Source organism: Larus michahellis, chromosome 16 (genome assembly GCF_964199755.1).
Source record: "Larus michahellis chromosome 16, bLarMic1.1, whole genome shotgun sequence".
Lineage (NCBI taxonomy): Eukaryota > Metazoa > Chordata > Aves > Charadriiformes > Laridae > Larus > Larus michahellis.
Genome location: NC_133911.1, coordinates 7748576 through 7769560, shown reverse-complemented (window position 1 = coordinate 7769560; position 20985 = coordinate 7748576). Strand labels below are relative to the sequence as shown.

At 39.1% G+C, this 20985-nt stretch overlaps 1 protein-coding gene across 13 annotated transcripts in view; it reads left to right on the top strand.

Moving 5' to 3' along the window:
* CFAP74 (cilia and flagella associated protein 74) overlaps nt 1–20985 on the top strand; it is a 44939-nt gene that overhangs the window by 12410 nt on the left and 11544 nt on the right. For 9 of the 13 annotated variants that reach the window (XM_074609637.1, XM_074609632.1, XM_074609633.1 and 6 more), the window contains 14 exons: nt 502–684; nt 1748–1921; nt 2559–2677; nt 4130–4196; nt 4661–4750; nt 6111–6284; nt 7166–7340; nt 8655–8767; nt 9600–9722; nt 10856–10977; nt 14911–15039; nt 18137–18224; nt 18811–18984; nt 20303–20436. In XM_074609637.1, coding sequence (XP_074465738.1) covers nt 502–684; nt 1748–1921; nt 2559–2677; nt 4130–4196; nt 4661–4750; nt 6111–6284; nt 7166–7340; nt 8655–8767; nt 9600–9722; nt 10856–10977; nt 14911–15039; nt 18137–18224; nt 18811–18984; nt 20303–20436 — 1865 coding nt within the window. The remainder of the gene's footprint in view (nt 1–501; nt 685–1747; nt 1922–2558; nt 2678–4129; nt 4197–4660; nt 4751–6110; nt 6285–7165; nt 7341–8654; nt 8768–9599; nt 9723–10855; nt 10978–14910; nt 15040–18136; nt 18225–18810; nt 18985–20302; nt 20437–20985) is intronic. The other 4 variants (XM_074609643.1, XM_074609641.1, XM_074609636.1 and 1 more) reach the window with 1 other exon arrangement.

The window sequence follows — 20985 nt, the reverse complement described above, 5'->3', positions numbered from 1 at the left end:
TGGTTCTCTCTAGACATCAGCTTCCTGGATGGGGTTTTTTATCTGCACAGTATTCCAGGGAGTTCTGGCCTGGAAAATGGTGGTGGAGTGAATGGAATTCCCTGCTGAAACTAGTGGCTTCATACAATCTTTAGGTATTTAAAAGAAAAGGGGTGAGGGAGAGGTGTTGGTAGAAATAATCCTACCAAACAACAAAGTCCTTGGTCATTCTGTGATACGCTAAACATTCAAAAACTGCAGCCAGTGTTCCCTCACCTGAGGACGAGTTTCTAGCCTCCTATAGTGTACGGTTAGCATCACAGAGACGTTTTTAATGTGAGAGTTTGTCTCTATTCAGTGTCTTAAGAAGGGATCAACCTAAGTTGTCATCTTTGGCCTCTGAGCTCTACAAAGCTGTCATTTTTGTATTAAAAGATCTCCTCAGAAACACTTAACTGTTGAAGTAACTGTCCTCTAGTAATTTTTAACTGTATCTTCAAAACTTCTGTTCTTTCACAAAAGCCGCGGTGCTCTCCATCAGCTTGTTCCTCAGCTGGTGAGAGAACTGCTTCTGTAGGAGAGATTTCTGGAGAAATGGCCCATGATGTGCTCTGTGAAAGTGGTGAAGACGAGGAAGAGAGGGACAAGACCCTAGTGGAACCAGAGTTCCCGGGACTTTGGAGTCAGGAATGTGACTTGAACAAGGTAAATGTTATGATATCTCTTATTAGAAATAGAGAAGAAAAAAAAAGTGGATGAGATCCTTTTGTAATTGATTCATTTTGAAGTTGGTCTTTACAAAACTTTGACAGTATCCATAGAAGTATTTTAATGGATTAGAAAAGTTTAATTTTTCTCTAGTAGTTGTATATATCTGAAGTGATGACACTGGCAAGTGCTGTTTTAGGGACCTTCCTTAAAAACAATAATTATCTATTTTGCAGTTAAAATGCAGACTTTATGACATAGATGTAGAGATTCAGATATGAGAATATCATCAGAGTAATTGCTGTTTGACACTGCTCTTGTAGTGTTCACTTTCTTAGTACTTCAGTTTCAGTTCAGAGGTATGTGAAGACGTACATCACGTCATGTCCACTTGTTTGTGTTTATAAAAGCTAAACGTGACTTTCTGTTGAGTTGGCAACACACATTGCTTTGTGTGGAAACAACTTTTTTTCATACCATACTAAGCAAAGTACAGTACATCTTCTGGCAAAGTAATAGTATTCTATGCCCTAAACAGAAGTAAATAGTACACTCTTATAGAGTGGAACTGTGGAGTTAAGATATTAAGTGTTATCCAAGGCATACTTGCATATACTGCTTTTTTGAGATGTAGGCAACCTTTAAAAGCAAACTTTATAATCAATTAAAAAGAAATAATGTCAGGACACATTCATATACTTGCATGAAAGAAGCACTGGACCGTAACTGAAATGTTCCAGTGAAGTTAGCTGATTTTTTTTTATGAATGAGTATTTGTTTAAGAAGTTGAGGAAGGAAAAAAACCTCTTTAAGTGCAGAAGAGCTAATACTGCCATGAAAAACATTATGACGTAATGTGGGATGATGAAAAGCTACGGAACAGACAGCTGAGAACAGATTAAATTCTTCATATAGGAGCTGGGAGGCTGAGTTTGATCTGGAGAGAAACAAAGGCTGGACAGATACTAAGAGACTCCATTCGCAGACTTTCTACTTTGAGCTACGGATTCTGTGTTCACACTTGCAGTCACAGGTGGTTTTTACTGATGTTCCTTATTAGATATCCAAAGAAGAAATGGAACCGAAGCAGCTGGCTACAAGGGTAGAGAAAAAAGAAATTTTGGAGAAAAAAATGGAGGAATTCCAAAGTGGGATTTTTCGCAAGCAAATAGTGTCTGGTCGTGAATGTAAGCGACGTACTTTCTATAGTAAACCAAGCTGCATTCATTTCAAGGTTAGTGGCCATTCTGCATGGGATCTATAAAGATGGTGTATATCTCTACTAATGTATATACCGATGTCTTGGTCAAAATTCTGTTGCACTGGGAAGAAAAAAAAAAATTATTGTTGTCTTTAATTGGTCTGCTTCTGCCTACTTCTCTGGTCTTGAAAATGTTGCTAAGTGTGGCGCATCAGACAAGGCTTCTCACTGCATCAGAGAAACAGGCTGCCTGCAGGACGCTCCTTGTCTGTGTGGTAGTGACTGTGCCCAGGTACACAGCTTTCATGGCGCTCTGCTTTTAGTAGGAGCTGGGGGCCTGTGCCTTGCACAGTTTAAATTGTTAACAACTCCATTAGACTATGGATGTGACATAATGTCTCCGACATTCACTGCAGGAAAAGACAGAGCAGCTCGGTGCGTTAGCTGTGCGCAAACCCGGATAATGTTGCCCGATCCGTGAAGCATGAGTTCCGGGCTTTTAGGCTGTATGTTTTGAAAGGGTTTGTTGGGAGCAAGGCAATGCTCTGTAGGTTTTTTTGCACGCAGGCCTGGGATCCCAGTAGTATGGTAAAAGTAGTTGGTTTTGTCATTACATGTGTAAATGCTACTTCCTGTAACTGACACCACCTGGTATCTTTGGTGTTCCAAGGATTTTGATGTTGGTGAAATCTACAAAAAGAAGATAGTTTTGATAAACGCATCCTACAGTGTTAACTTCTTCAGACTAGTGGGAATCAGTGAATGGCTCAAGGACTTCATCAGTATTCAGTAAGTAAAACTAACTGTAGACTCGTTGCTTGTTTTACCTTTGCACTACAACAGGAGGTGTAAGCAAATTCTGTAGCAAATTAAATACATTTCAGTAAATACATCTAAACTATTATATTCCATTGTTGTGTGATGAGGAAAGGAATTGTCTCGGAGATGAGAAGGAAGAGGCTTTACTGAGCCCGAGCTGCATGTCACTGGTTTCTGTAGTGGCGACAGCAAGGGTCCAGTCCCTGATCTATGGGCAGCGATACAGACCGGGGGTAACTGCCAGCCCTAAACAGGCAGAAAGCTTTTTTCCAAAAATGCCAAACCCCTTTAAAAAGGGGAAAAGGATCTCTTTGTTATAAATTATCAGTGACAGACAGGCGCTATATTTGCTGATAAAAAGCAATATGGTTAAAATGAGCATTATTACATCTCCATGCAATGGGAGCCTATTCTTAGTGTAGGGTTCTGTGTGTGTTTGGCAGCCTATGCTCTAAATCATAAATAGTTTGTCAAGGTAACATTTGAAATTCCTTAAAGTCTTTCTTGGGAGAAACTGCTAGTGATCTGTTCTGAAGGTCAGTATACACAGATGCTTATTTCCCTATTCACATAGCTCCTGAATTCTGAACAGCTTCCGTTTTCTGTCTGAAAATGTTTCATCTTGCTTTTGTTTGGTTTTAATTATATTTTTTTTATAAATTTGGGATTAGCATGTATGTTCTGTGTTTCAGTTTACTTAGGTATTCCTGAGGCTCGCAACATTGAGTTATCTATCTTGTCTAGCTTCCTTTCTCTTTCTGTCAGGCAGAATAGGTCTCCAGTAGGGCCTTAATAATTTCATTTCGAGTGCAGCTGTGAGATTTCTTGTCTTCTGATGGGCATTTTACTTGCATCACAGAGACCATGAATGAGGCACTGAAATAAGTGGCAGTTTCTATTCAAGATAATTTGGATACAGTTTGCAGCACACTCTAATCATTTGCAGCTACCTTCTTTTTTTTTTTTTTTTTCTTTCCTCTTCATTTCCTATTTGGACCGGGGAGATGTTACAGAGCAGCACACAAAATGGGTAGTGGGAGAAGGCTGCTGCCTAGTTGGTAAAAAAGGCAATTGGTCCACCCTGTTCTTGATGATATTATTGAGCCTTGGCTTTACCTGTTTGCCTACAGTCTGGCTGTCTGTAGCATGAAGGCAATAATTCTTGCCTTTTAAAAGCACTTTAAGACTTTCTGAGTAAAACCTCAATAAAGAATCAGGCTTTGTGGCTTTGTAGTTTTACAATTGCAGCAGGGCTCTGTAGCTTTTCATTAATCTGTCACTCATTCTGACTTTTCTAAGTCATTAATCCAAGTAAGAGGGGAAAAAAAAAATAAAAAAAAACCCTGCCACTGTTACCAGAATAGGAGCTGGATGTTTCATACATAGCTTTAATTTGGAGTTTTATGTTAATTATCTCCATAGTTTCAACCCACCTGGCAAAATGTCTTCTGGAATGTCTTGTGAAATAGTGGTAACGTTTAAGCCAATGGTAAGTGCACCTGAATTCTAAATTACACAATGCCAGTATAATCCACTAGTCTGAATAAAAACATCATTAATTTGATTTCTTCACTGTTAACAAAGAAACAAACTATATTTCTAGAAAAGGCGCTTTTGTAGTTGGACACCTGTGTGCATGCTCAAGCTCTGTTAAATTGTAGTAAGGCATATGTAGGGGCACACTTCAGAAACATGCCTGTCGTTAAGTGTTCTTGGAGTATGTTTTGAAACTTGCTCCAAACGAGAAGATTTATAATATTGCCCGGCTAAAGTTAGCCAGGCAGTTACCAAAGACTGTTTTAAAGTGGAAATGTGGAATCTGTAGAGATATATTTTAATGTTACTCAGAGAATGAGTGAAAGTATTTTTCATCAGGGCTAGATGGCCAGGCCCATCACATGGGCTAGATCCTTGCAAATGACTTAACTGGGTTTATTTTATTTTTTTTCCTAGATAAATGAAACTGTGGAAGGAGAAGTCATGTTTATGGCACAGACTGGTCCTTTTTCTGTTCCATTGAAATGTACAGCCAAGAGATGCATTGTAAGTGACTCTTTTTAAAGTTTATTCAGTGTTAGTATAACAACAGTAATAGAAAATGTGAGATAGCGTCATCATCTTTTTTATTTTTTTTAAAATTACTTCCTTCACAGCTAAGAGCAGCTTTGGCTTTACGGGCCAAAAGAAATTATAGATGAGAATATACAATGCTAGAGGAAAAAGATTATGGAAGGAGATGCGCAGTATAGGAATATAACTGGCAAACACAAAATTGGGGATATACTGGAGGCTTACTTAATTAACAAAAATGTAAAAATAACTAAGAGGCTTTCAACATATTAATGTCTTCCTGGAGTTTGTGATGCTACGTTTCAGTAAATTGAATGAGTAAGATTGCACGTAAAGTTTCCGTAGTGGACTGCACACCGAAACTTTTGTGCACAGGAAAATGAATCCAGAATAATCTGCTACACAGAAAATAAAAGGGGGAAGTAACTGAAAGGCACTGCACTGTAATTATTATATTAGCAATCTAGCAAAGTATTTAAGGATGCGCTTAATTTTAAGCGCTTGAAGGAAGATAGAACGATTTCACATCAATATTTCATACTTAAACCTGACTATGTGGATAGGACTCTGGTTTTCAGTTAAGACCTTGAAGATGAGAATGCGCAATGCCATTCTCAGCAAAGCCAGCACATGCATCTTTGAGAGTTCATACCATCATTGTGTGCTAATTACATGCAGGAGCTCCCATTCTTTATACCCTGGAAGTGGGAAGAGTTCAGCTGTAAGGAGGATACTAGCAAGCAACCAAGTTGTCTTTGTCTTTTTGATGCTTGATCTTGAATTACAAGCCTTTTGTTGTTATATATCCAGTAACAGAGTCATTAAATTCTATATGAAGTAGTGTATTACTTTTTAAACACGTTGTAAACCATGGTAGCTCACAGAAACAAGACGGGATGTGCTATAAACAGGTATGTAGTCAGTATGCGATGGTAAATGCAGCTAGCTTTTCAGCTTGATGCTGAAACCAGTAAAACCATTTTACTGTAACACAAGAGCAACAATGTTGAATTGGTGTGTAAATACTACCGACTTCCAGAGTTACTACCTGAAGACCTACGCAAGCTGCTGCTGTGAACAGAATTTACCCTGGTTTTTCCATTGTCATATATTGGTCTGAAAGGGAAGTGGCTCAGTTTAACAAGACAGTGTTTTAATGAGTTGGCTTCTACAAAAAGGCAGAAGGATATCCCCAGTTCATGTTGCTATTTGATACCGTCTTTGAAATGATAATAAGAACTTTAAAGTCCTATTCTTGAAAAGGTGGATGCTCATTCAGTTGACATTACTGACTATCTAGGACAGTAGTAATTAATAGTTTGTCTTCTCACAGCTGGCACTAGATAAAGAGCTCATTGACTTCGGCAGCCATGTGGTGGGAGAGACAATTTCACGGACCATCAACCTGACAAACAGTGGAGCTTTGGGAACAAGATTCAAAGTTCAGACGTCAGCAGGTGACAGTAGTAAATGCAGAGCAACGGCAAAATCTTCTCCTGGAAGAATGGTAGGTTCAAAAGCATTTCCCTAAATTGATAGAAATGTTCTGCCGTGCAAAGTGTGGTAGAATCATACAGAACCATAGAATGGCTCAGGTTGGAAGGACTTTGGAAGATCATCTGGTTCAACCTCCAGTAGTTTGTTTATGTTTGGGTTGGCATATCTTAGTATAATCTGTTAGACCCACAAATATCACAAAACAAATGTAAAACCAGGTATTTGGGGGGGAAACCAACAATAATTTTTTTTTTACATTTTAGTTATTTATGTCATGATTCCTATTTTCTCTGCATCCATGAAAATTAGGAAGAAATACTTAGTTAAAAGAGGAGATTCTGACAGGGTAATTTAAAATCCTGGCTCCTGGACTTCAGAAAAATGCAAACTGTTGCAAAACTAGCAATAGAGTAGTGAGAATTGGGAGCACTAGCCTGTGATCTTCCTTTAAAAATTCAGAGCTGTTCAAATTTCCTATCAAAGAAGGACAGTCACAGTTATGGACAAGCTGTTGTTAGAAGGGAAGGAATCTTCTTAGTCAAACTAAGAATTGCATTGAGGGCTGTTGCCGGAAAACTATAATAATAAACAGTGTTAAAACAGTGTTAAAAGATTGGAAGGAAGATCTCTCAAATCAATAGTGGAACGAATGCAAATGATTGTAATATTGTGTTCGCTGGAATGTCCTGGGTGGGAATGAAGCAGAGACTGTTGAAGAAACATGCCAAAACTCAGACACTTTGTGCAGAGCTGACAAACTGGGTGGTGTTATAACGTGAAAGAGTTGCAAGAAAACCCAAGTCTGATTTACAAGTCCTTGATAAAATTGGAGCTGGTGCAAGCTAGATAAACAGTCACAGTAGAAAATATTTTTTCTGAGTTTTCTAACAGGTTACTCGACACTTCAGCGGCTGTGTTCCTGAAAAGAAAGTCAGCAATAGTCTTGTGACACCTGTAGTTGAAAAGAAGGACCAAATTTGTGCTGACCACGGTGAAGAAACGCCTTGCAGCGCAGCCCAGGAGGAGCAGCAGAGGGCTGAGACGAGCCTGAGCGGTGGTTCCACAGGTGAGATGACTACTGTAGAAAAGCGGCAGTGCAGTTTCCCAAGCCTAGCTTTATCCATTTGTAGTTTCCTGTAATGAACTGTGGGATTCAGTTTGCAAAGTTACTCAGTAAATCAAGAAGTTTGTCATTCTAGTAGTAATGTTATATTTCTTTGTATGCTGTCTCACCCAAAATGACTAAAAATAACGTACTGACACCATTATATCAAAAGCAGCAGAGAATCTCACTTCTCATTAGTGATCAACAATTCGGTCTCAGAAGAATATAGAAGCCGAGTAGCTTACAGAAACTGCAAAATTGTTATCATTCTTGTCTCAGCAACTGAATACCCACTTCTCAGAATAGAAATCCACATGACAGGTTTATTTTTGTAGTCTGTAATTCTAGGAACAAGGAAGCAGAAAGATGAACCTCCTCAGACATTTTCCACCTCATTCCTAATGTTTACTATGTGCCTAATAAAATCCAGAAAGACTAAGAAAGACTTTCTTAATTTCTTTCTTATCTGTATTCTTTAATATTTCTTCATGATATTGATCATTCCAATTGCAGGAAACTAAAAGTTCCATGAAAAGGTTGTGGGTGGTTTTTCTTTTTAAATCTAGGATCTGTATTGGGAAATGGAGTGATTCCATTAATCATGGTAGCGGTCTCCACAGAACACATACCTTTAAAGATGTTTTCAGACCTTAAATAAATAAATAAATAAAATAATCCATTGCTTTGGCACACTACCATATCTCATGACACCATGAGCTTTTTCCTGGTTGACATGGAGCAAATGGTTGCCAATCGATTACTGTCATACAGTCCAGAGTTAACTTCGTCTCTCTCGTGATGTGTTAATTTAAGGCACTTCGAAGCCCTGGTGGGAGACTGTTTAATTAAAAGGTACTTATTATTGCAGTTGTTTGAAAATAAAGCGAAGCAGCACTTTCACTTGCTTTGCAGAGCCTCCTGACTGCATTGCTTTGTCCCACTGAAACTGTACTTGAAGCCCAGTTTAAGCTTTCAGATGAATTTGCATTTCTTGATGTAACAATCTCCAATATATACTTTGTCTTACTGAACCATTAATATTGTTACTGTGTCGTGGAAGGCTCAGGTGCCTAAGGTGGACTTCTGGATGAGGGCAAAGTTGTATGGCCAAACAGAAATTTCCTTCTAGACATTTATTTCCACGTCATTGGTATACATTATTTGATTTGCAGTACTGACCAAAATCAATGTACTTCTGCTCTGTTTGATATTTTTTAGTGAATCTATACACACATCCAGAATTTTGTGGGGGTTTGTTTGTGTTTTTTCCCCCAGAAGGACTTGGTCAAGACATATTAAATTCCAGAGCAGGTCTAGACACGGGCAATGCACATGATTTAGTAGAACTTTCTGCTGAAGAAACACCGGTTGAAATCATGCTTGGAAAGGTAATGAATATCCTGAGATGCAGACAAGGTTTTCACTAGTCTAAGCCTACATCAAATAAATTGCTTTGGCTCTGGTGGGAAATGCTTAAGCGCATGATCAATTTCAAGCCCTCTGGACTTTGCTGTATCACAGTTAATTCTTAAAATGAAATCATATGACACTTGCTCTTTCTTTTGACCTATAAAGACTTATTTGAGCTGAGATTCTGTAGAGATTTACATTTGCCATAATTTAACTCTTTCTCTTTTCTCTTTTTTAGTCAAACTGATTTTTCTGCTGTGGTGTTCTGTGGTCATACAAAGTCTAGTGACAGTACAAAAGGAAGAATGTCTGGGAAAAGTCAGACTTCAGCCATATTAAAAAATCTGGGGACGAGAGCCCAGATACTGGTTCATATTAGCATTTATGGCTTCTGCCTACGCATGCAAAAGGCGGGGAGACCTAATGCTGAAATCAGTGGCGTTGTTGAGTGGTAGCACAAGACAGATTCTCCATGGTTTAGTTATATGCTCACCAATACATGATGGAAACACTTTGGTAAAGCACATTATCTAGCTGTCGTGCAGTGAAAGGAGGCTCTCAGTAAGATCCTGACCATGTCTGTTGTGAAACCATGTGCCATGCCCAGTCTTTTCCCCACACTGAACCTCCTGGGGAGCTACTGACAAGGACTTTTCCCCTTGCATAGTGCGTTCATTCGAGTTACAAACTAGGTGTAATAGAGCGTTTGTGTGGTATGAGTAAATGTTGCTTCTTTATTTTGATACAACTTATAGCCAACTACAGTAATGCAGTCAGATTTTCATTAAAAACATGTTACTTCTTGTTTAGGTTACTGAAGGTGAAATTGGACCCTTTAGCTCAGTCAAACTTCAGATTCTATTTGTCCCAGCTATCCCTGGGGATGTGCGGGCAGAGTTTGTGATCATGTTTGACAACCCAGACTGCAAACCGGTGAGTGATTTTGTGCAAGACTTGCTTCAAAACACTGTAAAAAAGAGTTTAAAATCCTCCTACTTCTGCTTTTCCCAAGATTTAAAATTGCTCAGCATCCTATATTAGAAACAGGAGAAGGAGGTAGAGGAAGATGTGTTTATGAACGTTCTAAGAAATAATGAGGTACCACATGATTATGTATCGTGTGGTTTGATGGGAGGTAACTTTGTAAATCACAGCTCTTCTTTCTGGTGCAGTACGGTTATTAAACCTGTTGATTCTCTTAAATTTCCATGCAAATACTGCTGATATTCCCATTTTATCAAACGTTGTGCTGGAAAACATCTAATGTCCTGGAAACAAATACAAAAGTATTCTTCTCTATTCCCAACCTACGTAGCTTATTTTCTTTCTGATATGTCAGAATTGGAATTATTTAGCATGCAGCAGTGAGAATGATGTGTGAAAGCTGGAAGAGATGACAACTTTAGTTACCACTTCAGCATATTTTGATTCCACACTTTATTGGAAGCCAAGTTCTGCCTGGGAACAGTTCACAGAAGCTTGCCAAAAAAATAAAGAAAAACTTCCAAGAAGCTCCATAGGCCAGTCTTGGCTCTGCCCAGGGTCTGCAGATGGACTAGGCGACAAAAGGAGCTGCCGGTGCCTGCTGAAGGCTCCTTCGGGTACCCTCTCTCTCAGGATCATTTTATCCAAGCCTGAGCTATGTGGTTACTGATGTCAGACCTGAGGTTGTTATAGGAATTACAGCACTGTGCTGCCATTACTGTATTTCTTTGCTGGCTAAACAAGCTGTAGTCTCTAGAGTTTCTGAATTATGGCACGCTCACTTTAGCTACATGCACTTTAAATATTTCTTTTCATTATCACAGGCAGCATGCTCTTCCTTCATGTTCTCTGTCAAAGAATCCAAACCAAAGTATAATTCTTTTTTCTTCTGGGACACTAATATCTAGGTTTTATTTTACAAATTATATTCATAGCTCTGACTAATTAAAGAACCTGTTGCAATATGAATAATAAATTGTTTTACTCAGCTGTAGTTTATAGCAGAAAATCTTACCCTGTCTAGATCAGTAAGAATTGGAGACTAACAAAAAGAATTACACTCTTGATTTATGTATGAACAGCTGTGCTTTAGTGCCATTGGAGTTTCTATTGATGTGCCGGTCTGGGTGCCCAATCCCAACGTTGATTTAAAGATCTGTATGTATGACCGACTCTATCAGGATTGCATTGTGATTCGAAGCAGGTGAGTTACCCTTTCATTATCAGCTGCCCTCTCTACCTAAGTAGTGAGATCTTAAGGCACAAGGTGATGTCTTGAGGTACCACTGTTACAGACCCATCTTGTCATCAGAGGAAGCTGAAGAATGGTTTGCTTTTTCCCTTGGCATTTCAGGAGGACTTCCTGATTACAAGCCCTCTGAGTTCTGTGGAATTTGGATTTGGGTATCCTGCTAGCCCAGATTCCCAAGAGCAGCCATAGTTATGAAGTCTCTGGGTTAATACGTGCCTTTCCACTCCTACAAGATTCCCAGTGTTGTACCTGTTCTGTGGTGTAACTGTAAAGTCCCTAGGGAATAGCAGCCCTTCGGAATTTCATCATGTGGAATTTGCACAGTAAAGGTTAGGGAGATAAATGTGTCTAAAGTTAAGTGCATATTGGGCATAATTGATTCAGACAGGAAATTTTATGAAATAATATTTTTTTCTCAGCTGTTTTACTTTAATTAAAGTCCCCAGAAGACTTACGATCTGGAAGCCAGCCTCATGCAACTGTTCTTTATTGAGGTCAATCACAGTCTTAAGAGACTTGGGACATGATGCTGGATAAATCATGTCAGTCCTTTTGTATTTACTGGGAATGGTACAACTTTTCCTAACCTATATAGGCATTGAGCACGGTACTCGGGTGACAGGTACCTCGTAAGTACACGGATAGTGACTGAATACCAGTTTATGGGGGAAAAGTATCTGGGCGTTTTTGTAGCCCAGGTCAGTAATGTCTGAAGACTGGTTCTGTTTGCGCTGTAGTTTGACTATTTCAGGTCACTGGCTCCCAGAGATTTCCTGCTATTAGAGTGGTTACATGAACTTGTACTCTCTTAATTGTCTTCAGGTGCTGGGTATCTTCCTTCTAGCTAATGCAGTCACTACTGAATGCTTATTTTAACAATTTGCACTTCTTAGGTTCTATTTAAATAGGATTGGGGTGGGCTTGTGGGAGGGTGGGGGAGAGATCGGTTCTGTAGAAGGCATCCATTCTTAAACCTCTTACCAGAATTACAGACTGCAGAGATTCTTCACAGTTGGAAAGAAATGAGTAAAGCTGTTATCTCAGAAATTCAGCTTACAGATATGACAAGCACAAGTCGTTATGTAAGTGATTTTACTTGGTCTAGATAACCCAGGGATAAAACTTATAAGTACAGAAGCAGAATAACTCTCCTAATGAAAACTTAAGGGGATCCCAAAGATAGAAGCTGTCAAATTGCTTAGGGCAAAACTTCTTAACTGAGGGAAAAATCCTGCTGATCCTTCACCAAGTTTCCCTAAATTAAGAGCAGTTAATATGTTGTGTACTGCCCTTAGTACCTTGGCAAATCAAGTCTTTGATTTGTCACCCACTTCTCCATAATTAGTAAAAATTGTCTTTGTTATACAGTCATTTGGGCTGAAATTCAAAGTATTTCATGTGCAGGAATATAATTTCTCAACATTTTATCCTGCAAAAGTAGATAGGCTTCATGGATGAGTTACATGTGGTGTCTGAGAAGTCGCTTCCTCCGGTAGCTATTGAAACTTTTCTGTAGGGTGTATCAGAGGATTCCTCGTTGCTACGTGGTACATGTCAAATCACCTCTTGAACAGAATGAATTTAAACTGCTGAAAACAGCTATAAATTACTATCAGTCAAGATCAATTTCTTAGGTTAGACTAGTAAGTAGCTGTATTTTCATGGTGAAAAACTAGTGAAAGGGAGTTTCACTAAGGTCTGTGGTCTGGAACTACGTACAAAGGATCCAGAGCCAAGGACAGTTTTCAGGCTACAACGAAGTGTCCAAACTGCTGTCAACATACAAAGATAATAGTTTGTTACCACAGCTTTATGTGGGAATTGTATATCAGCTAATGAGTTACTCCAGTGCTGTCTGTGAACTACTGCTGGTGGAAACCATTCCCTGAGGGAGACCAAAGGTGAGGTTCCCACAGCCCTGCTGGAAAGATCTGACAACTGCAGACATGCCTTACCTGCTGAGAACTCAAGCTCAGCTCCAGTAGATGTGGAATCTTAGTAGCATAACTTCTAGAACACACATTCTTTAATTAAATGTTAATACTTAAATAATCCTGCCATTTCAGAATATTCTTACAAATTTCTGTCCTGATCCCTAACTAGTTACAGAAAAGCGGGGGGGGAAAAAACAAACAAACCCCCAAAAACCACCTAAAACTTGTAGCAAAAGAATTCTTTAGATTTTCAGGGCAAAATTTGGCTCAGACCTGGGGGAGATGATATAGTAGATGAGACACATAGAGATGACGTAGCCTTTTGTTCACCACCAATACACACAGACACCTGACAGAAGCAGCGCAGAAAGAACTTGCCTGTGTCTCACTGCTGCTGCACTCTATGACACTGTAGTCTGTAGCTTAAGTAGAAGATCAAGTTTTCAAGTTAGTTAGCTCTGGCGCTTACGTGCCCCAGCAGGCTCTGTAGAATTGCAAAATGTTAGCTAATACTGGGTTTGGTTTGGGTTTTGTGGCTTTTTTTTTTTTTTCTGGTCACATAGAATATGGTAATCAAGAAGCATAAATAAGCAGCATAAAGGATGGAAGTGTCTTATCAGAATCCTGTTCAATATAAATCACTTTGAAAAGTAATTTCTTTGGCAGGTTATAATCTGCAGTGATTTAATGAAGTAGTATATAGTTCTCTTAGATTGTCAACAGTCAGAAATCAGTCCAGGCTCCCAGTACCACATGCTATAGCTGTTGATTTAGAGCAGACCATCTGGACTGACAGCTTGTAAACCAGTCCAAGAGAAGGAAAATGACAAGCTGAAATATTTGTAAATTGCTTGGCAATTTTGCACATAGGCATAAAATTCCAAAGCCAGGGTATGGTTTGTGGCTATCGCTGTATTATAACATGGCCAGAACTCAGTAAACAGGGAGACATGTCCTGGCTTCCAGTACGCTATTCGTAGGGCAAATTGATCACACCACGACTCCTAGCCCTGTAGAGTATCTGCTGTTAGAGGAGTCTTTACAACAGATCTGTGAATTCACATTATTTAAAAGAAGCCACGGTGGTTTTAGGGAGAAAACCCAAAAGCAGTAGTGTGCTCAGTGCAGTTCTGAGATAAGACAGCCTCCCCTCCCTCTCCGAGTTTGAGGGGTTTTTTTTTCTGCCTGTGTAGGCTTAATTTTTGGTACTGAAGGTTTTAAGATAATTATAATGATAATGAGGCTGAACGGGATTCACAAACTAGGTGCACGTTGATGTTTTAGGTGTATTATGCTCTTTCACGTTCATTCTTTTGGCTACAGGCCGGGACATTAAGTGCTCGTTAGCCACTTAAGCAGCATCTAGGTATCCTGGGCCACACTTAGGGGGTGCTGCTCTTCGTTTTTCTTTGTGGCATCCCACCCACCACCAATTGTTACATAGCCTGGACCCAGCATTACACGATTACGCCTTTGCCATCTCATGCGGGTTCTGTGCTGCAGCTCGGACCAATTAGGTGTCTCAGACATTGAGTGATTCCTATTGATTCAGATAGAGGAAATGTATGTTAGGAGCATATAATTAGCTGATATTTCACAGTAATTTGGCTTTGACTTTCCCCTGACCTTACTTACCCCTGTGCTGCACTTGGATAATTATGTTCCCATCAGCTGTGTGTATTGCTTCAAATGCAGCTGGGTTTACTTATAGTACTTGCAAACCCTTGTTTGCTATACTTATCTTAAAAGAGAATACAACTGTGTGATTTTGCCGTAGCAGTTTTACATGCCTATCGCTTTTAAAGGAAGCTTGGAATAGTTATAATTGTAACGTAGAGTAGGGATGCAAGGGGTGGGGGCCAGGGGGGATCAAACTCTTGAGAGCAAATATTGCTGCCGTGGCAGGACAGGTAGCCTCAAAGCCACCTAAGCACGTCTGATCTGTTTGCAGAGCAAAAGCCACGCTGCGTTTGAAGTTTGAAATACGCAAAGAATTGAGTAAGCACATGGAGCTGCTTCCAAAAACAGGTTACATCCAAGCTCAGTCATCCTTCAGCGTGCAATTGAAGTTTCTGCCCAGGTAACCTCACAAGCTTAATCTTTTCAGTACTTAAGACAATATCTGGAGGAGGCTGTCAGTGGAAAACCTGAGCAGGTCAAAGTTTTTTCTTCCTTCACACGGTAGCAGGCTGGACATGCTGCTGGTGTCAGTGTAGTCCTAGTCTCCCCCCTCTTGCCCCCCCATAAAAGCTGCCAGATGCTCAAGGAGGAAATGAAGTTGGATCCCATACCTGCGAGGAAATGCTTTTCCTGTGGTGACAGCAGCAGTGTGAAAATGTTAGCAGTTGTGTTCCTGGGAGGCTGCTCCCGTTTCTGTGGGGAAGCTATTCTTATCCAAGAAAGAGGCTATCTAGGCCAGGTGGCTACTTCATGGATCACTGATTAAATAATTTCTGGACAAGAAGTCCTGTGCTTGCTAATTAAGGTAAGAATGGTTGGCCTTTCTGTTCATATCTCTCCTACCCATGTACATTTTTCCCCAAAATATTGAGTTTCAAGTGGCATTTTTATATAAGATCTTCCAAGATGCTAAAAGCCTTATCCCAGAAAGTTTCTCTTCTCCATTTCATGATACATCTACCTCTACAAACATAATTGGGTTATAAGAAACAGAGAATTCCATTTTTTAAAAATTTAAATGCAGTAGTTCCTGTTGACAACTGTTAGTTTTATTTACCTCATCATTGCCATCTTAAAGAATTTAGCAGGACGTTTCTTTTCAAATACAAATTAAATGATACAGATCTTAATTCTGGTGTACAGCCAAATACTTTGGCAGCTTCTGCACTGATTGCTGCTGCTAACCTGCTGCTTTTCTCATGTAGTTTATCTAGTCCCACTGATGTCAGTATATCATGGATTTTCACTCAGCATCTGTGACTCTAAATTGAGGGTCAAAACACTGATTTTTAAATTTTTCACCAGGTTAGCATTCAAAGAACTAAAAGTATTTACAGTTCTTCCAACATCTCAAATCCTGTCAGATTACAACAACAGTAACCATTATTATGACACTTTCCAGTTCCTAAACTTCAGATGCTGTAAAGCACCGTTACACTGAGTGGATAGAAGCAGGGCTTGGATTTAGAACATTAATCTTCCTTTGAAAAATGGGGAAGCTTCAGAAAGGAGATTTGATGAGATTAAGGCATTTCTGACACACAAAATAAGTATCGGGCTATTTCAGTATACAGCTCAGTTTTAAAAGACGGACAGGGGAAGCGCATGTCTGCCAGAGGAAGATGAGCTTGCTGCAGGGTGATGTGAAGTACTGAGATAGTGAACACTTCTGGAAATGCCTCCTCATTGACTTAGTATTATAGGCTATATTAATAGAATAGCTATTTTAAAAGTAACATAAAAGTAAAAAGAAAGACTCATTCAGCAATACAGATAGATGCCTGAAGGCTTGGGAAATTCTCCCGAGTATTCTGTGCGTGCTTGAAATGCTTGGTCAGATGTTACAATACTCTGAACTTGCTGGGTGTTTGAAGCCGACATCTTCTGTTTATTTGAAGGCAAGTTCTCTAATTTGCTGACTTTCAGAATTCCCAAATACCACATCTTTTAGTTTTTCTCCATTTGGAACTAGTGCTGCAGATGCTGGCAGTCTAAATCTGATTTGTCTTTCATGCTTCTCTTTAATTGCTTTTAAGCATGAAGATGCCATTTTCAGAGAACGATCCGAAGGATTTCAGTATCTTTTCCCCAAGGCATAACAGCTAATTTAGAGTCCATCACTGTGTACCTACAGTTACAATTATATATATTTTTTTCCCCCCTCCGGATTATTTTGTAATGGATTAATTTCTTCTGCTATTCTAATGCCCTGTGACAAAGACAAAACCGATACTTTATTCCTACCTTGTGTTTAACTCCAGTTCCTATCTTCAAACAAGTCAGCAATACCTTTGAAAATCACCTTCTAAAGTCCCATCTCAGACTTGCGGAGTAACAGCCAGCAAGATTTTAGATCACCATGGTGACTGAGTGGCTGCTACTTATTCATTAACTATTCTTTAACAATACATTAAAAAATTGCATGCAATTCCAGTAGTAGTAGTAGGAACATTAGCGCTATGGAGACCTGAGAACAGGAAGCAATTCACTCGGGTGCTGGAAGACACTATAAATATACCAGCGGAGCTAAAAATGCTGGAGCTTTTGTATTGGCTTGGCTCGCAGCTCTGAAACTCAGCGTATGATAGCAAGATGCTTCAGCTACAGAAAAATGCATATTTCTTATAAATTGCTAATCTGGTATAATCAGACACTGTTGGTCTCTAACTTGTTTCACTTTCTTTATATCTCTGTGCTTTGTGATACAATTGATTCTGCCTCAAACTGGCTGGTAATTAACTACCATCAGTGGTGAAAGGACGGGATTGCCCAGGTCAGGTTGGTTATGTGCGGTGGCTGCAGCGATGATGCAGAAGGCTTATGTTCTGATTATAAAGTAAGCTTTAAATTTTTTCAGAATTTTAAATGACTGGATGGCATTTCAAAACAGGATAAATGGATGCAGATCTCTGTGTGGAACTTCCTTAAACTCCTGTGTGTCCAAAATCCTGTCTTTAAGAAAAAAATAAAATTAAAAAAAAAAATCCAACATTAATGTACAAGGTCAATTATTCTAAGTTCCTGGCTAGATCCCCTTGCCACGTGTGCCTGTGCAGAGCAGGCTCTCTGGAGGTATGCCGTTCTGCCATTGTACAGGAAATCTGTGACAAGTCCATAATATTTCTGATCTGACTCCATCTTCCTTTTTTGGGTCAGAAGGTGGAACTTCATAGGTCACTAATTTTTGTTTGGCATTTTCTTCCACCATTTTCCCTAATACTTGCATATATCTTGCATACAAGATTTTAGTTCAGCTTCACTTCAGTGAAGCACTGGAATTGATGCTTAACCAACTACATATGTGAATACTTCTATTTGAGCACAAATGTTGTGTTAAGATTAAAAGCTGTGAAGTATAAAACTTTTAGACCTTAAGTAACAGGTTTGGGTTTTTTTTTTTGTGTTCAGAAATACATCCATCAAAAGTTTACTATTCCACTTAGCTAGAAAATAGTTAAAATCTTTTTATGAAACTGAATGTACTTTTTGATTTTTAGGCACTCTCTTCCTGAAGATGCAGGGAGCTATTTTAATGAAGAGACAAGAATTCTGGAAGTTCCAGTGACAACACTGATTGGGGAGACGGTTGGTGACTTTTATTATGCAGGTTACGAGACTGACAGCAGACGTAAATTATTTTAGTGAACGTTCACTTAATGATACCTGATCTCAGATTAGTTCTTTACTAGTTGAAGTCCGGTGATAACAGTAAAAGGTGCTTAAAGTGATAATACAGGTTTGATAGTTTCTTCTTGTCCCTGTGTTTACAATACAGAAAGTTCAATCCTTTCTAGTTAGTGCTTATCTGTTCCCCAGCAGTTTATTTGGTACCTGAGAGTTATCAGATACCGTATTGCAATCATTTCACTCTGATCTGTACTGCAGATGTAGCATATTACATGTCCTGGAGATACAGGTGTGATTCCATTCTAGCATATGGAATTTGACATAGAGCTATTACTTTTTTAATTATGCTTATCAAAGAGACATTTCCCGTTGCTTATTTTTGGAGAACAATGAGGCTGGCGTTCAGGATAGATATGTTACACTGACGTGTGTTAATGTCAAGGAATGGAGTAGAATAACTCTTTTGCAGTTATCTTCTTGGATGACATTTCACTTAAATGCTACAGATGGCGGGTTTTATCCTGTGCTCTTGCATTTGTTTCAGGCTAAAAAAGTTAATTTTACTGTCCATGCGATTGTTACTACTTCTGATTTGGAAATCAGCCCAGCACGAATCAATTTTGGATACTGCACAATCTATGAAGCTGTGCAGGCAAATGTCAAGCTAACAAACAAATCCATCTTGCCGCAAGAGTTTGGATTTGTGGGACTTCCAGAGGTATGTAGCTATGCCCCCCACACCTCTTCTTGTATCAAATATATTTAATTATTATGAAAACATGTTTCAATGTGAGTGTAAATAAATCATGGCTGGTTCTTGCAAACCCATAGAAATGCTTCTGCCTGCAGCACCGTGGAAATGCACAGATTAGTTCTGGTGCTGGTTTGTGTAAATTTCATCTTATTATACCCTAACCATTTTCCAAGCACTATAAACATCTTTGAGGAGATATTACCATTCTCACCTACGTAAGGCTAACTTTATCCTATTAGAATACCTGTTTTTTACACCAAGAAATCTACTAGCAGAATACCTGGTGCCCTTTTCTTTCAGACTGACAGGTCGCTTCTACTACTGAATAAAGCAGGCTCAGGGGTGCTGCTTTGGCCTTGAGGCTGAGGAATATCGCACAGTTTGCATCCAAATGCCTAAACACTTTGTCTTTAAAGCAGGATGGCTGTGTCCAAACTGCTTATTGGGAATCATCCCCTGAACTGTGCCTAGGTATTTTCTGACTGACTGTAAGTTGATGTGGAAGCTAAATTAATCACAGGAGCTGCCAGTTTCATGTGGGCTAGGTCTACTGAATTTTTTATTTTTTTTTGCCAAAAGTTAGCTGCTCAAGCTTCATAATAGCACGATGATCGCAGTGTGAAATGGTTTAGCATATTGGAATCGGAGCTAGAAGAACCTGACATTTAATTAGGCATTCTCTCTTTCTCTGCTGGTTTAGGGATTAAAATCAAGGAGTTAGCTAAAAGAAAGTGGCATCTTCAGCTTCGTTAAAGCTTTACTTCACAGCATGTGTTTCATGATTAGCTTAAAACGCGATGGGAAGACATTCTTGAATCATCAACTCAAACGCAAACCAACACACATTTGTAGATATTAAACTGGTACTTGTCACTATGGTATCTGCCATCATACAGCCATCAGCTTCTCAAAGATACAGGGGGATCTGTTGAGATTTTTGTCATATTTCGTTGTCTATGAAGAATAAATGGACATCATTAGAGGAAGGTGATTACCATAGATGGTAAGAAGCTGGGGAAGAGATTCTGCTGAAGTCTGAGTTAATGGATTTAATGCCTTTCAAGTTACTTTGAGATTAGAAATCTTCACATCAGACACTAGTCACTAACTCAGGTGAAAGCTTCTCACCAGAAGGTTTCTGTTTTCCTGATATTTGTACATTTAAGAGCAAAATTTTCTTATCTTGCCGGTAACGTCTTATTTTAATTTAGGAATAATTTGATAATTTAACTAATAATTTCTTATTTTAATAACAATAATTTCTAATCCTGACATTTTTAAGTTTGTTGAAATTCAACCCAATGATGGACTTGGAATTCTTCTTCCTCTTGAAAGCCTGACACTGGACATAATCTTTAAAGCCAACAAGGCGAAAGAGTACAGCTTTGAACTAACCTGCAAGTCGGAGATTAATAGGTAAGTTAAGAAACTGATTGAGTAGCAGGTAATCTAGAAATCTAAATCCCAGAGGATTTTCACTGTCAAGCTAGTTCAGAAATTAAACCCCTGCCTAGTTTGAAGAGATGAGGCTAGAATCAAAATGTGAGGCGGTAAGAATTCTCCAGTTGACAAGAGCTGCTCGGTACCTGTTAGTTTTGTCCTTCATTTACATGTCTGTCTTTACTGAGATGACTTTTCCGATCCCACCTGAAACTTGCCCTTGTCACATACCCAAGCTGCAAGTTTACCCCAGGTTGTCTCAACCTGTGATGTTCTCCTTGCTCTTTCAGCAGAATTTCTGCAGGACTCTTTTTAGTAAAAATGCCTCATACATTAAGCTAATGCTACTAAAATAATGATGGCATAAACTTTGATTTGACTGGATGTATTTCCGGAAGTTCACAGAGGAAGAATTCAAGTAGGGACTCTAGCCAATTGTGCATTAAAAATAGCTAGTATTATTGTTCATCTTCAGGCAAAATTCCCATTGCAAAGCTTGAAATTCTGCTTAAATAGGGACTACAG